Source organism: Hibiscus syriacus, unplaced genomic scaffold (genome assembly GCF_006381635.1).
Source record: "Hibiscus syriacus cultivar Baekdansim isolate YM2019G1 unplaced genomic scaffold, ASM638163v2 tig00110607_pilon, whole genome shotgun sequence".
NCBI classification, from domain to species: domain Eukaryota; kingdom Viridiplantae; phylum Streptophyta; class Magnoliopsida; order Malvales; family Malvaceae; genus Hibiscus; species Hibiscus syriacus.
This window is the reverse complement of record NW_024062799.1, coordinates 607,941-623,171: the sequence shown is the minus strand read 5'-3', so window position 1 is coordinate 623,171 and position 15,231 is coordinate 607,941. Positions and strand designations below refer to the sequence as shown.

General features: G+C 37.4%; 2 protein-coding genes across 2 annotated transcripts; both read right to left on the bottom strand.

Annotated features, from left to right (window-relative positions):
* Window positions 1–855: 855 nt before the first annotated feature.
* On the bottom strand, window positions 856–1,468 carry LOC120135331. Its single transcript, XM_039151612.1, has one exon. It carries the CDS (start codon window positions 1,421–1,423, stop codon window positions 860–862), a length of 564 nt encoding a protein of 187 aa, XP_039007543.1. The 5' UTR covers window positions 1,424–1,468; the 3' UTR covers window positions 856–859.
* Window positions 1,469–2,505: 1,037 nt separating this feature from the next.
* LOC120135330 (zinc finger protein 6-like) lies at window positions 2,506–3,254 on the bottom strand. Its single transcript, XM_039151611.1, has one exon. The coding sequence runs from the start codon at window positions 3,186–3,188 to the stop codon at window positions 2,604–2,606; it is 585 nt and encodes a 194-aa protein (XP_039007542.1). The 5' UTR covers window positions 3,189–3,254; the 3' UTR covers window positions 2,506–2,603.
* Between the last annotated feature and the right edge of the window lie 11,977 nt (window positions 3,255–15,231).

Genomic DNA, 15,231 nt, shown 5'->3' with positions numbered 1-15,231 from the left:
CAACCGGATCTAATTGCTACTATTGTTTGCACATATAAAGTCGTGGCAATAAGTGTAAAATAGCATAATTAATTGACTGTCCCTTATATTGTGTTGTGTCTGACCCTTTATTATATTTATTGGTGGAAATCATGTGGTTATAGCCAGTTAAGGTTTGGGACTCGACAGCTGTTGGCCAATAATTTTCTTCGGAAATATTGCAAACTGCCATGTCCTGTACAATGTAAACTTATTGTGTATCAACTGTTTCAAGTTATTATTCATTTATTGTTGACTCGCCATTGTGCAGGCATGCATGAAAGGGACATTTATTTATACTTTGGTTGGCAATATTAATATGGGCCACTTCCCTTTTTTCTCGTGATGAAGCATGATTGATTTTTGTCTCTAATGTTTATAATATACGTATAAATATGGGGAGAGATGCATGATTCTAAATTAGGGGATAAATTTATAGAATTTTAGAAGATAAAAATATATTATTAATTAAAAAATATAAAAAATATTTAAGATATATAAAATTTTAAAATTTTCAAGGAATCATTATCCCTATTAACCTCTTGATCCATCATTGTATAAGTAGCTAGGAGTAGAATGACTAGTTGTCTGCCGCTACTAATTGCTAATGAAGGAGCAGCAATCAAAGGTGATAAAGATCTTTAGTTCTTATTGATGATTCGTAAACACTTAAATCCTCTTAATTCACAAAAATTAAACTCCCGCAATGTTTCAGCATCTCTTAAAAAGAAATCTCTGTAAAAGCAGCAAATTCAAAGGAAAAAAAATGGAAAAGCTGTAGAATATGCAGAACAATGCACATAAAAAAAATGCAGACTGGTCCACAACATTCAAGATTCAATTAACTAGCGCCTCTGTTAAGCATTTCAGTGTATTCCAAATAAGAAATTTGTCTCTGCAACTTCATCTGCTCATAAAACTGTGCTATGAACTTATCCGCCTTGGAATCAATCCCTTCTTCCTCTGGCGGGCATGAACTCTTGTCGTTTCCACACTCTGTCTCCTTCTGTCTTCCTTGTTCTCCCGTTGAGTTGCTCTTTCTTCCACTATCGTACCCGTAAACCCCGTCATCTCCATCGGTGCCGAAATCGTAACCGAAATCCACTTCCTCAGGGCTAATGCAAGGAAGAAGGAAGCGCATGGAAGCTGGACGGTGCATCTTGACATGGAAGATGGGTGTCTCATCGAAGGAGAGCTGTCGTTCGTTGAAATTGATTTGATGAGGGGAAGCCGCCTTGGTATGTCCGAGACCTTTGAGGAACTTAGGCACCGATCTTAGCTCCATTACAAGTCGTCTCTTGAAAACCCCACTTTTTCTCGTCCATAACAATAACAGACGCAGTACCCTCCATGCTCTTTGAGCAGCACCATCGCTGTTTTTCTTCGGCATTGTAGACAGCTTCATCTGCAGCAAATTAGCAAAGCTGGTACGAGAAAACGCTGGGAAAGTTTGTTGTAGGGTTGTGAAACGATAATGCTTTTGTTCAATGCCCTAGCAGTTGAGGGATTTTGAGATGTCAAGGTTGCCTCTTTATATATATCCCCATGTAGTTGAGCGTTTGATGATTGATACGCGTACACAGAGTGAGATTAATGAAAATAAATGAATTTTAGTTGTTTGGTTGGTGAGAAATGTGAAATGTGGGCGGTGGAACCTCGTGGGAACACCGTTGTAAGCGACACAAATTTAGCTGTCGCCATTTTGTTTGAGAACATTCAAAGTCCAAATTTTCAAACAAACATTCAAACCCCATAAAATTTAAAAAAGCTCCTAAACTCTTCAAAGGTTGATCTTTTGTGTTTAATTTCACGACAATTCAAAAAATTTTAAACCAAAAAAGTGATAGAGGATGATGAGATTAGTATGTCTAGGATGACCGTAAAAAATGTTTAAGAAAGACGACTCAGACAACGACTAGAAATGGACGAAAAACCTCGACTTTGATGAAAAATATGATAAGATAAATTAAAATATTCATTTTAACTTCCACGTCATTGTTAAACTACTCCATCATATGTCTCTTAATGAGTTACCTGTCCAATACTAAATAAAAATCTAAACTAAAATTCAATACTATGATTAAATTAATTTAAAATTCAATAATAAAATCAATACTAAATCTAAAATTAAGTGATGTTTGACTTTTATTTATACAGATTTGTAATATAACTAATTCGGACTCTTACATTACATAAACTTAGATGATGAACCTGCAATAAAGACATGTAATTCAACGAATCTATGAAAGGGCGTGTAAGACAAGTGATCATGAATCCTCAACTTATCCTTGGTCAAAAGTTTGGTACCACTCATAATATATTGATTTTGAGCTGAACTAATTGATAATCAAATTTTTGAAAAAAAACTTCAATCATTTGTTAACTAAACTGAATTTTAATTTAATTTAATTTTAACCAAACAATTGAAAACGTTAGCTTTGAACACTAGACTTGCCAGGAAGATCAAACTCTTAAAACAACATGAAAGATAACACGCTTCACAGCAAATCTAACCAAAGAGAGGAAAATACAAAAGCAGAAAGGGCATAAATTAAGCTCCATGATATACATATATATTACATGATCTAACAACCTGAAGGAGAAAGTTTAAGATGAAGATCGAGGCCTACGTTCGCCTCTGGCAATTTACCAGAAAATTCATTGAGCGCCGGGACTGCTGTGCCAAAATGCACTGGCTGTGCTACGCAAAATTGAGGACTGTACCGATAAGGAGTCGAGGGAAGAAACAGCGGCCGTGATGGACATGGACAATAACATGGTTGCTGCACAAATTTAGCAGCACCGTTGCTAGTGAGCCCTCTACTGTACGCGGGGTGCATCGACCGTACAGAATGTGAGCTTAAAACAGGCGCAGATGCTATGACATGCTGATGGCTATGAAACTGGGCTCGCCCTGCTCTTTGACGCTCTCTCTTATGTGCATTTTGATGTCCTCCTAGTGCTTGAGAGTTGGCAAATGCTCGGTGGCAAAACGGACACTCGAACTTCCTGCTTTCTCCGAAATCCTCAGCTTTCTCTATCACTTCGACTTGCTGATCAGTTAGGGAGAAACCGAATAACTTCAACGGTAAATAGGACTTCGGGTATGATTCTTTATCCGGTGCCACATCGGTCGAAGACAGCTTGGTCGAGATCGAGCTCTCCGCCATTGTAACGTAGAAGAATGGACTAGATTGTGTATGAGATGTTCAAACTAGTTTTACCCTGTATTTATAGATGGGACTGGTTAGATATTCGTACATCCACCTTTAGTTCATCAAGTTTTCAAAGGGTATTAGACCAATTGACTTGATGAGTAAGTGGATTATACCTGGAAAGTGAAAAGCATGATTGTTGTGCAGAATTTTGGGGCTATTGGTAACAATTTCTTATTCGAAGATCCAGGTAAATAATGTCAGTAAAAAATAAAATTGCTTTTGGCCGTGCAATTTCTTTTACTAGTTACGAACATTGCTAGAAAGAAAATGCCGTAAACTCGTGAAAACTCTCTTGTCAGGCACAGTTTTCATGTGACGATGAAACATCGAAAAAAGAGAGAAAAGATAAAAGAAAAGTGCCCGAGAAAGACGGGGGATTAGGGTCATTGTCTCCACTGTAGGCAAAGATGTATTAAGATTGTCTGTCCCTCTTGCCTGGTTCCTTTAATGTGCTAAAGTCCCCGCACGCGCGCCTTTACTTCTTCGCCTGCATAATCATTCAATCGACCAACACAAGAGATAGAGCGTTGATCCAAAACTCATATAAAGTCGTGCTCTAAGGTACTTAATTGTGAATATAACTATCTAGCAACAGATTAGTTCTGTTGACGAGAACAAATTAATCTCATCGATAGTTGATAATTTACCCTTTTTCAATTTAGATGTAGAATCATGGTCGATAAAAAACAGTTATTGATCAGTGTTTATCTACGAAGAAGAGTTTATCATAAGAAGAAACATGAAGATTGAGTGTCGATAGTAAAAGGTTCAATATCTTGACCAGTCTTGGCTAAGAGTATTTATAGTGATCCCGACCGATGGTGTAAGAAAAGATAATTATGGCTATTGTAGATTATCTATCTAAATAGATCTGGTAAATAGATCTTGAATTTAGTTTTGATAATTCAGGTGAGTATCGCAGAAATATTATCTTTGTACTGTTATTCGATGTGAGGGTCTATGTTCGGAGGGTGTGAATTCGTTGATTGCCTTAGTAAGCAGAGAAGTCTGTTAGAAAACTTTGGTTGATGAAGAATAGGAAGCTTCTGTAGGTCATGTCTGACAGAAGCTTGATAATTTTCGGAGATCATCCCCAGAAGTATAACAAGCATATATGACAAAATGCTGCATTTTCATGTAGCATCCCCGTTGCTAAGAGCTGTAAGCTAGGTTTGAGATATACATGAAACAGTTCTTTAGCTGTCAAACTATTAGTTAGGTTGGTTTCTTTCATAATCTTGGCTGATGGAACCAGAAAAAGAAATGCTAAATATCGCTGTGAATATAGGTTAGGCATGATAAAATCGATGCTCGAATCTTCTCCCGACTACCACTCGATTCTTGGTATCAACCATCCTGTGTAACCCAGATTCAAAGAACCCATCCTGTTTGTTGATCAATACTCGGAAAAGATGATTAATAGTGAAGATTTGACATTGATGTAACCTTGATTCATATTCCCTCGTTTCCCTTTTTAGGGTCAATTGTGGTGTCATTTAGACAGGTTTCTGCAATTGAAAATGTCTACTAAGGTGTAGGCCAATCCACAGGAGATTAAACAAGGACTTCTTTTTCCTTCGTTAAAAGAATATTTTGGTCTTATGGGATTGGTGAGGGACAAACAGAGGCATGGCATCTGAGCTTTTTATCTGCTCAATTGGACTATGAAAAGAACTAAATCATTTTCTGTACTTTGCATAGGCATACTATATTACCATGTGACTGTCTCTGTATAGCCACACGTTTCGAAACACCATTGGCTCGTGGATTAGAATGGTTGTCTGCCACTAGCGTCCTCAGTGACATACTTGAATACTTCATCCCCTCATCCAGTGTTTTTTTGATGCTCACAGTGTCTCCCATAATCTAGATTTCCTTGACATGCATCCCCCTTTTATTTCACTAAAGAGAGAGAACCGGTGGTGCGTTTTCTAATTATAGTTCTGAATTGCGACTGCAACGCAATACAAAGGCTTAGGATAACTGGCCGCAAGTCGGCAACTGGGACCATTAATGGTAACTGAATACCCTTTTGATGATGTTTATCCCCTCGCAAGTCGGCAACTGGGACCATTAATGGTAACTGAATACCCTTTTGATGATGCTTATCCCCTTCGAACAGCTCATTAGGAAAAACTCATACAATGTCCGACTTTGCCAGCTGAATTGTACTAGGAATCCTATGCGTTATATGTGTGTGTAGCCACATCTCGATTGAAGACATTGATTAGAATGGTTTGGTCTGTACGACTTATTCTTGAGGATGTTAGTCTATTTGCTCCGACATCATTGGTTTCCCCACATGTGTGCTCCGTAGTTTGCTTCTTTTATCACCCATGCTTTGTCCAAAAACGATTTCACATCATTCCAAAACACAGATGAAAACGCCTCACCAGGCTAGCGATGCCCCCACCACGGCCAATGGTGTCATGTAGCCCTTCCTTTCAGATTGTTTGGTTCCATTAATTGGACAAAAAACTCATCGAGTGGTTAATCAGCCCTACTGGGATATAATTAGGATAATTTCTTTAGCCCTGTAAAACTAGCTAAGAGCACAGTAAACAAGTAGTTCAAGGCGTTTCACTGTTGGATACAGGACACCAAAGTACAGATGATGGCTCAGTTCGAGTTTTTCTTACCCAAAAAAGAAAAGAATCTTCAAGGCACCATTATTGTTCCTCATGTTATTATTTGTCAGATTTCCAAAGTCTTTAAATTGCCTAGTTCCTTGTATTCTATGTTTCAACAATTAATGTGACATGACACGATGGAGGTACTTATCATCTCTTTCATGAAATATTGCAGACTGTCCTCTAATAACTACATGATCAAACAAAGTAATCATGTAGGGTCCATCTGTCTGTTTTATTACCCTTCTCCATGATTTTATTTTTTGAAGTTAAAACCTCAGAGTAGCATCGACAACTGCATGTTGCTTGGGAAACATGAATAGACTGCTCAGCCACTGAGTTCGGATATGGTAAATCAGAGGTCACCGGAAAGTGAAAAAACATGGTCCAGTCGGGCAGTAAGATATCCGATGTCGAAATCTGGATTTTTATATGCTCTAATACAACATAATCCTGAAAATATATAAAAGACTGGTGGTTATGGGTTAGGATAGGCACAATAGGATCACCTTGGATCTCTTGTTTGTTGAGTAAGACCCGATGAACATTGTTAGAAGACAACATCAAAAGATTTCAGAATCCTTAGAGGTGACCCACCGAGCTCCCCATTAGAAGGGACTAAAGCCTGTGTGGTGCAGTTGTATGATTCGGCTTCAGCGCAAAGTGGCTACAGAATATGGATATTGAGGTGGCTCTTACGGAAATGGTCAACTTTCCCTCACCATTTGGTTGCCCTCAAATTAACACCTTTTCAGCTTGAGATGATTTACCAAGATTTTATTCCAGATATTATGATACCTAATGTTATATATTCCATATACCCCATAGTTGTAATTCGAGAAGAAAAGAAAGGGTATAAATGGTTTTTTGACATGATTATGTATGTTGAAATCTGTTAAATATTAGGGTAAATTACATCGATGACCACTAAACTATTAGCCATTTTCATTTTGACAATCGACGTTTTAATTTGATCAATCAGACCACTCAACTATTTAAATACTTCAATCATGTCACTAACCATTAAATTTTAACGGAGGTGGTGATCTATCAATTAATAAAATTGATATAATTATATATTTAGTTCTTAATACTTATATATTCTATCAATTTAGTTCTAATTTTAATTTAATTTCAAAAATTAATCCTCCAATTCGGAGGTGCTATGTGTCAATATATTATTGGGGTGTTCTTTTTAATTAATTTTAATATTTGAACAAAATAAATTTTCTCACTAATTAGATGGTAACACATGTCACCACCAGTATAAAGAAAAATAAATGGTAACATAAATGCTTCATAGGTGGTTCAAACTAAGGACCCAAAAATCCTAGGGCATATCTCAACCACCAGACTAAATGCCCAATTTGTCTTTTGGTTGAAAACTTTGCGATATATTTTGAATTAGATTATTTGACACACGTATATATTAAAATATTGAAACAAATATAAAAAAATTAATTATATTTCTCACACACATATATATATTATAGTTAATGCAAGATTTAAAAATAAAAATGAGGTTGGTATTTTTATTATTTTAAATTAAATTTTTGTCACAATTATTTTTAAATGATTGTAAATATAAAGTAAATGAGAAATACTTCTAAACAAATTTTGAAGAAAAAAATTTAAGATTTAGATTATAAATTTATTTTATGATTTAAGTTGTTTTGTGACTTTTGATAGAGGTGAGCGTTCGATCGAGTCGAGTCAAAATAATTCGAGTTATTTAAGTTAACGAGTCTTATTTTATAACTAGAAGTTGACTTAATTTTTTTTTGAATCAAGTTTATCAATTCGAATCGAGTCGAGTTGACTTTTCGAGTTTATGTTGAAATTTAATTGTAAATATTTATAATATACATATATTATACACAATTGAGTGATTCGACTCAAACTTGAAAATCAATCCACTAATTACTGAAAATTTTGAGTTATTCCAGTTGTATTTTACAACTTGATTTAGACTTGAAATTTTTTTAAGTCGAGTCAAGTTTATAAAATTAAACTCGAAGCAATTTGAGACTGAGGTTTGTATAAAACCTTTAAGCTTTTTCATGAACTCTCGATAGTGGAGGGAGTAATGGCAAAATTAACCCATTAGTCTTTATTTCAACCCCTAAACTTATGTCGATAATCACCCTTTACCATCTAAGAAGCTCCACCCGACCTCCCCTCCCCCGGCTACTATAACCCCTATGAAATCGAGACCGATTCGATCACAAAGCAACGTTTTAAATCTCACGAACCCTAGGATGAAAATCGTGATCCCAAGCATTTTCGACGGTGAATCGGCGATACAACGACATATAACTACAATGATGTCAAGGACTACGTCGGCGACGGCAGTGGTGACCGAATAAGGCGCCGACTGTGGATTAAGGGTATGATTTAGTATTTTGGGTTGTTTTATAATATAAGATATAAGAGAAAATAACCTCAGTGACCAAAAATCCCATATAATATACGATTTTAACCAACTTTTTCCGGATTTGCCAAAATGACCAACAAAATCGCAATGCGATCGCTAATTCGCAACGCGATCTCCATTATCGCAAATTCGCGTTGCATTTTCGCAATGCGATAGTTGAAAATAGCGTTGCGATGGTCTACAGTGTCGTTGCGATTTTCCCAATTCGCAATGCGAATAAGTAAATCGCAACGCGAATTGGGAAAATCGCAATGCGATACTGACTATCGCAATGCGATAATACAAAATCGCAACGAGATACTTACTTTTGCAACGCGATACTGACTTTCGCAACGCGATTCTGACTTTCGCAACGCGATAATACATAATCGTAATGCGATTTTCAAAGCGCCATTAGTATCCTGGCCAAGTATTTTATTTTTAAATTCCAAACACGAATATTAATATATTGGAACACTGAACCGTCCACAGTATATCCCGTAATCGCAACTCATAACCTAAAACCTAAAATCACAACTCAGTCCCATCTCCATCTCTCACTCTCTCACCCATCTCCGACGAAATCCGTCCCCATCTCCGGCGAAATCCGTCTATCTCCATCTCTCAGAGCCACCCTCACAATCAGAAATAGAAAATCAACCAAATCAACCAACGAGGGTTAGTTTTTTTAATTATTTTCTTTTTGAAATTTTTGCATTATTATTAGGTTTTTCATATTGAAATTGATGATAAGTTTACTGGTAATTTCAATAATAGATTAACCATTTCACTTAGATTGCTTATTAAATCAACCGAGAATCGCAACGCGAAATGCAAATCGCAAAGCGATTTTAGTTTCTCGTTGCGATAGTCAAATTCGCGTTGCGATAGTCATTTGCGTGTTGCGATTTTCATTTTCAAAAACTATTCTTCTTCTGCAAATTGAAACTTGAATGAATTGCATTACTTCAACCAAAAAACAAAGACAAATACGAAATTCACAGTGTTGCAAATTTAAGTTTGAAGAATAAACTACTACTCTTTATGTTTATTATTGTTTTTGGTATATCTTCACAGTGTAGTTTTTGGTATATCTAATTTAGTATGTTTATTGTTTTTGTAGAACTTTTATTTGGCTCAATTGACCTTGAGAAATAAAGTCAGCCTGGCCAAAACAATTGCGTCAAAACTTTCACCTGCACAAAGAAAAATGTTTGAGGATACATGCTTCGGGCCATGGCTGAAAGTACAACATCCCGGTGGAGATGCGATGTTGACACACCTGTTTCTTCAAACCATGACTAGCGATCTACCAGAGACTATACAACGTCGTGATGAAGAGATATGGTTTGATTTTCCACCGGCGTATACGTGTTTTGGGCGGGAGGAGTTTTGCTTAATCACTGGTCTACGCTTCGGACACGATGATGTAGGTCGGTACACTAGACACATTACCCGCCCATCATGGCTATCCCGGGTTTTTCCTGAGCTGGAGAGGCCGAGTCTACACGTAGAAGACCTGACAAGATTGTTGAATAATAAAGATGGTTTTACTCGGATGGATGACGTCGACGTTGTCCGAGTATGCCTTCTAATTCTTTTGCATGCCGACTTTTTAGGCAGAGAGGCCAGACAACCTATTCCAAATGATCTAATCAAATTGGTAGAAGACCTAAATGCGTGGAACCTGTTTCCGTGGGGCTCGTATTTATGGAAAGCTACATGAAATAAGTTATCGTCTGCCTTGGATGATCGAAAAAGTTTGCATGGCGATGGTTCCAAATACACTTTGACAGGCTTTATTTGGGCCTTTAAGGTAAGAATTTTTATATGATGTTTCCAAAATTATAAGTAATTATTTAACAATTACTAATGTTTGTTATTATATTGTTTGTAGATTTGGATATTTGAGGCCTTTCCCGACATGAAGACATATGCAATAAAAACTTCAAATGATATTCCCAGGGCTATTTCCTGGAAGAGGAAACAGACCTTGCAATGGGAAGATTTACTACGGTATACGACAATAAATAATGTAAGTTAACATAAATACTACCATATGTTTATAAACAAGTTATTACTAGTACACGTTTAACTTTGTTTGAGCTTTTATATTGTTAGGAGGCCAACACTCCTCTACAGAGGCTGACACCCACGGAAGCTGAGCTTGCCACTGATTGGTGGCAAGCTAGTAAGCATTTTTTTTATGGAACGGTTGATGAGCAGCCTCCACTTCGGGAGCCATAACCTCGCCCAGAGCTATCACCTCACCCAGAGCCATCATCTGATCGACCCGGCTATACACCTCCACAACGACAACCATCACCTATTCTGTCACATCATCGAGCCTCTTCTCCACCATCATCGCAAGATAGGCGACCGACAAAGATTCCACGACGTTTATCTCCCTGTTCTCCACCTCCACCTCAACGGGATGAGTTAGGGGAGTTATGTGATGAGGTCAATGCCTTGCGTGAGGAGGTCGGTACTTTACGCAAAGACGATGGTGCATGGCGTGTTGAGGTGTCTACATTACGCGGTGAGGTAGCCGCTCTACGTGAGATGGTAGCATCGTTGCAGAATGAGGTTCATACTCTACGCAACGAGGTAAGTTTAAGATTTTTCATACTCGTAATTCATTCGGTTGCTGCCAATACTGCTAAACTGTTTTTGTCAGTATTTGTTTTTGGTTTTGTTTTTGTCTTTTGGTTGAAGTAATGCAATCCATTCAAGTTTCAATTTGCAGAAGAAGAATAGTTTACTTTCGCAACACGAAAATGACTATCGCAACGCGGAAATGGCTATCGCAATGCGAAATGAAAATCGCAACGACAAAATCGTAATGCGAAATGAAATCGCAACGACAAAATCGCAACGCGAAATGAAAATCGCAATTGCGATAGTCATTTTCGCGTTGCGATTTTAAGTTTCGTGTTGCGAAAGTAAACTATTCTTCTTCTGGAATGTTTATATATGTTGTCCTTTTAAATGTTTATATAAGTGCTTACTTCTGGAATGTTATCTGAGCATTTTGTGAACTATGATAGAATAATGACTTGGGTGAATACAATGCTAGTTTGAAACATATTTGTCTTTGTTTAATATCATGTCTGTTTATTTACTGATTTATGTATTAATTTTTTTTAGCGGCCCGATAAGGTGGATGCTTTATGTCGGGTTTTCCTTGCACGACGGAGTTCACGCATCAGACGGCGTGGACGTGCTATTACGTCTCCGTTCACCCTAATGGTGCGAAGACTCCGCAAGAAGAAGCCCAACTCACCGGTCATCCCTCAAGAGTCCCCTCCAATCGTTCAAGAGGCCCCTATTCTCCCTCAAGATTCCCCCCACCGTTCAAGAGGCCACTGTCATCGTTGAAGAGGTCCCTTCCACCATTCCAGAGCCCGATTCACATGGGGTAATATATCGAAGTATTGAGAAACCCCCACCGGTTCTGGACATGATGGATAAGAGTTGGCTCTCGTATGAGTTACCGGCTAGTACCCTTCCGGTATCTGAAGTGGAGAGGAGACAACTACCGGAAACAGTTGTGGATAATACCCTTTGGGCTAAGACCGCAGTTGATTTTTATCTACATGAGCGGAGCTAAGGGTGTTACACTGACATCAGCAAACTCAACGATGAAATGTTTTTGTTGCTTGATCGGTCTTGGTGGGGTGTGCTATTAGGGGTTGAAGACAGTGGCTATTTGGATGGGGAGGTAAGTCTTATATTTCTCTTACATATGATTTTGATTAATTTGTTTAAAAATTAATGTAATTCACTAATATATGTAATTTTTTGTAAAACAGCATATTGATGCGTGGGTGTCACGTCTACTAATAATAAGGAAGCTTAGGAAAAATAAAAAAAATTCGCTATATACAATAATGCCGACGGCTTTTCACGTAGTTCACTTGAAGAATCAACGAGATGAATCATTTTTATTGGGCAATGGACAAGCTAAACTTTATCCTGCATGGTGGGAGGTAGATAAGGTTAGTGTTTATTTTTTAAATTTTTTAAAGGTGTTCATAAATAAGTGCGCAAATAAATGAATTATTACTTATGATCGCAGGTGTTTATCTCTGTTTTGGAACGTCGTCACTGGCTTCTCGTCCAACTTCAGCTCCCATCCCTGAAGATAATAGTGTATGATAGCATGATCAATTACATATCACTGTCTGATTTGAGAGATATTTTCAAGGGATGGAGCTCTCATCTGGCTAAATTCTTGGATGGGATTAAGTATTGGAGTCATTCTGGACACAAGAAGCCAAAGAAGTTCAATGTCACAGTTGTCAGAGACGATACCGCGCCACAGCAATCGCCGGGAGCCAGAGGGGATTGTGGTCCTCTCGTATGCCTTTGCTTGGCGCGTTTGACGATGGGAAGCACAGAGTTTTTACCTCCCACCGATAGAGATAGAGCTGCAGTAGGCTTGTGGTTTCGGTATTATATGGCTAGAGCAATATATTCGAGACGCTGCCTACCTGCATCCGCGTTATGAAAGTGTCCATTGTTAATTGGTAAGTCAAATGCAAGTTTTGTTAACATATATACTCCTTTTGGTTTGAAAATGTTTGGTTAAGTACCTAGAATTCAATAATTTGCTGTTTGTAGGTTTTAGATGTGTAGAAAGTCTTGTTTGAGCAAATGTTTGGTTTCTGCAGGTTAATCCTTAAGTGAGCTGCGTGAAATGGATGTACGGGGTCACAAAGTTGTTGATTCATTGATTCAATAATTGATGAAGAAATAAGAATTATTATTATTTTTTGATTGTTTAATTGATTTGTAAAAGATGATTTGTAAATGTTGATTTGTTTAATTGATGTGTACATAATTTGTGTTGAAATGTAATAGTTGATTTGTTGATTTTCAAACTGCTTTATGTTGAAGGAAAAACAGACTATCGCAACGCGAAATGGCTATCGCAACGAGAAAATCGCAATGCGAAATGAAAATCGCAATGCGAAATGAAAATCGCAACGAGAAAATCGCAATGCGATTTTCATTTCGCATTGCGATTTTCTCGTTGCGATAGCCATTTTCGCGTTACGATAGCCATTTTCGCGTTGCGATAGTCAAATGAATGTCTAATAAGTGATAACAACTGAACAAATCATAGCAATGTTCAAACTCAAGTTACTAATACATGCCTAATTGAAATTGTTAAAAGTGCACACATAAAATACACATAATGCAAGTTTTGTTAACATATATACTCCTTTTGGTTTGAAAATGTTTGGTTAAGTACCTAGAATTCAATAATTGTTAAAAGTTTATGCATGTTAATCCTCATTGCCTTTTTCATTTCGCATTGCGATTCTATCGTTGCGATTTGCATTTCGCATTGCGATGGTCAAATGATTGCCTTTCGCAACGCGATTCTGACTTTCGCAACGAGATAATACAGAATCGCAATGCGAGTTTCAAAGTTCGCAACAGGTTTTAGTTTCGCACGCCAAATTTTTTGTGTATATATCTACGCAGCATCAACAACTCATAACCTAAATCCCTAAATCGCAACTCATTCCATCTCCATCTATCACTCTCTCCGGCGACATCCGTTCCTATATCCAATGACATCCTTCCCCATCCGGCAACAGGTCTTAGTTTCGCATCTCGTTTGTTTAGTTACAACCATGAAATCATCTAATGTTGATCATGTTTGGATAGATTTGTGTTTTGGAGGGTCATGGGAGAATGTTCATGGTGTTTTACAATATATGCCTTTACCCATGAATCTTTAACTAAAACTGTCATTAAAGAAGTTAACTTATGAAACCCTAATGTTACGTGTTTCAAAGAAATTGAATTTAGAGCCCCTAAGTGGATTTAGGCTATCTTATCAGAGAAATGGTAAAGTTTATTTGTTAACCGACAATGAAGATGTTGAACGATTCATTGCTTACATTAATGTTTCAAGTGATGATGTTACATTGTATGTTGTTGAACCTAGAAGTAGTATTGTTGGGTCAGTAGCGGGTAGTAATCAACTAAGTGGGTCTCAAAACCCACAGCCTTTCTCTAATCCAAATCCAAATCAACTTTCAGCACCAAATTCTGGTTTTCGTATTGACCAATTAGACGATGATGAGCCAAGAGAAAAAATTGTGAGTACTAGTCAGTATTCGAAATTTGATCTTGGTCAATACCCGGACTTTGATATTGGTCAATACACGGATTTTGATGATGTTTCAGAAGAAGAAACAGACCCTGCGTGTAATGATTTTGATATTGGTCAATACCCAAATTTTGATGATGAAACACCCGTTGCCGAGGAAGATGTTGTTGATGATAATGAGGAGGAAGTTACGACTGTGAATGAACATGTTGAACATCCATTCTGTAATTCATATAATCCTGAAGAAGAAAAAGAAGAATAAAAGTCCCCGAAGAAAAGAAAATGCCACGGGAGTATAACTGGAATATGCCAGAATTACTTCAGCTACCGGAAGAAGAGTTGGCAAAGAAAGCAGTTGATTGTTACACAAAAGTTATTCGTATCAAGAAAGATGATTGTTTTGATACAAAGGAAGACTTGAAGATAGCTTTGTATACGAAATGTGTGGAAGATGGCTATCAACTAAAAGTTAACAAATCAAGCAAAGATCGTTTCGAAACAAGGTGTACGATTGACAAAAACTGTACGTGGCGTATGATTGCAAAGAGGATAAAAGATTACACAATGTTTCAAGTTAGGACTTTTATTGATAAACATACATGTTCAAGAACCCAAGTTTTTCCTCACCATAGACAGGCAAACAAAAAGGTGTTTGGTGGTTTTCTGGCTGAGTTAATGTTTTTGAATGGCAGGGTATATCGGGGACATGAAATTATGACTGACATGAATGCTCGGTTCAAGATTAGTATATCATATTCTCAAGCTTGGAGAGCCAAATGTTATGCCTTGGAATTGTTGAGGGGGTCGCCAGAAGCATCGTTTGCC

Bases quoted from the DNA above. Each gene is read 5' to 3' on its own strand.
- LOC120135330 (XM_039151611.1), bottom strand. From the start codon at position 3,188: ATGGCGGAGAGCTCGATCTCGACCAAGCTGTCTTCGACCGATGTGGCA.
- LOC120135331 (XM_039151612.1), bottom strand. From the start codon at position 1,423: ATGAAGCTGTCTACAATGCCGAAGAAAAACAGCGATGGTGCTGCTCAA.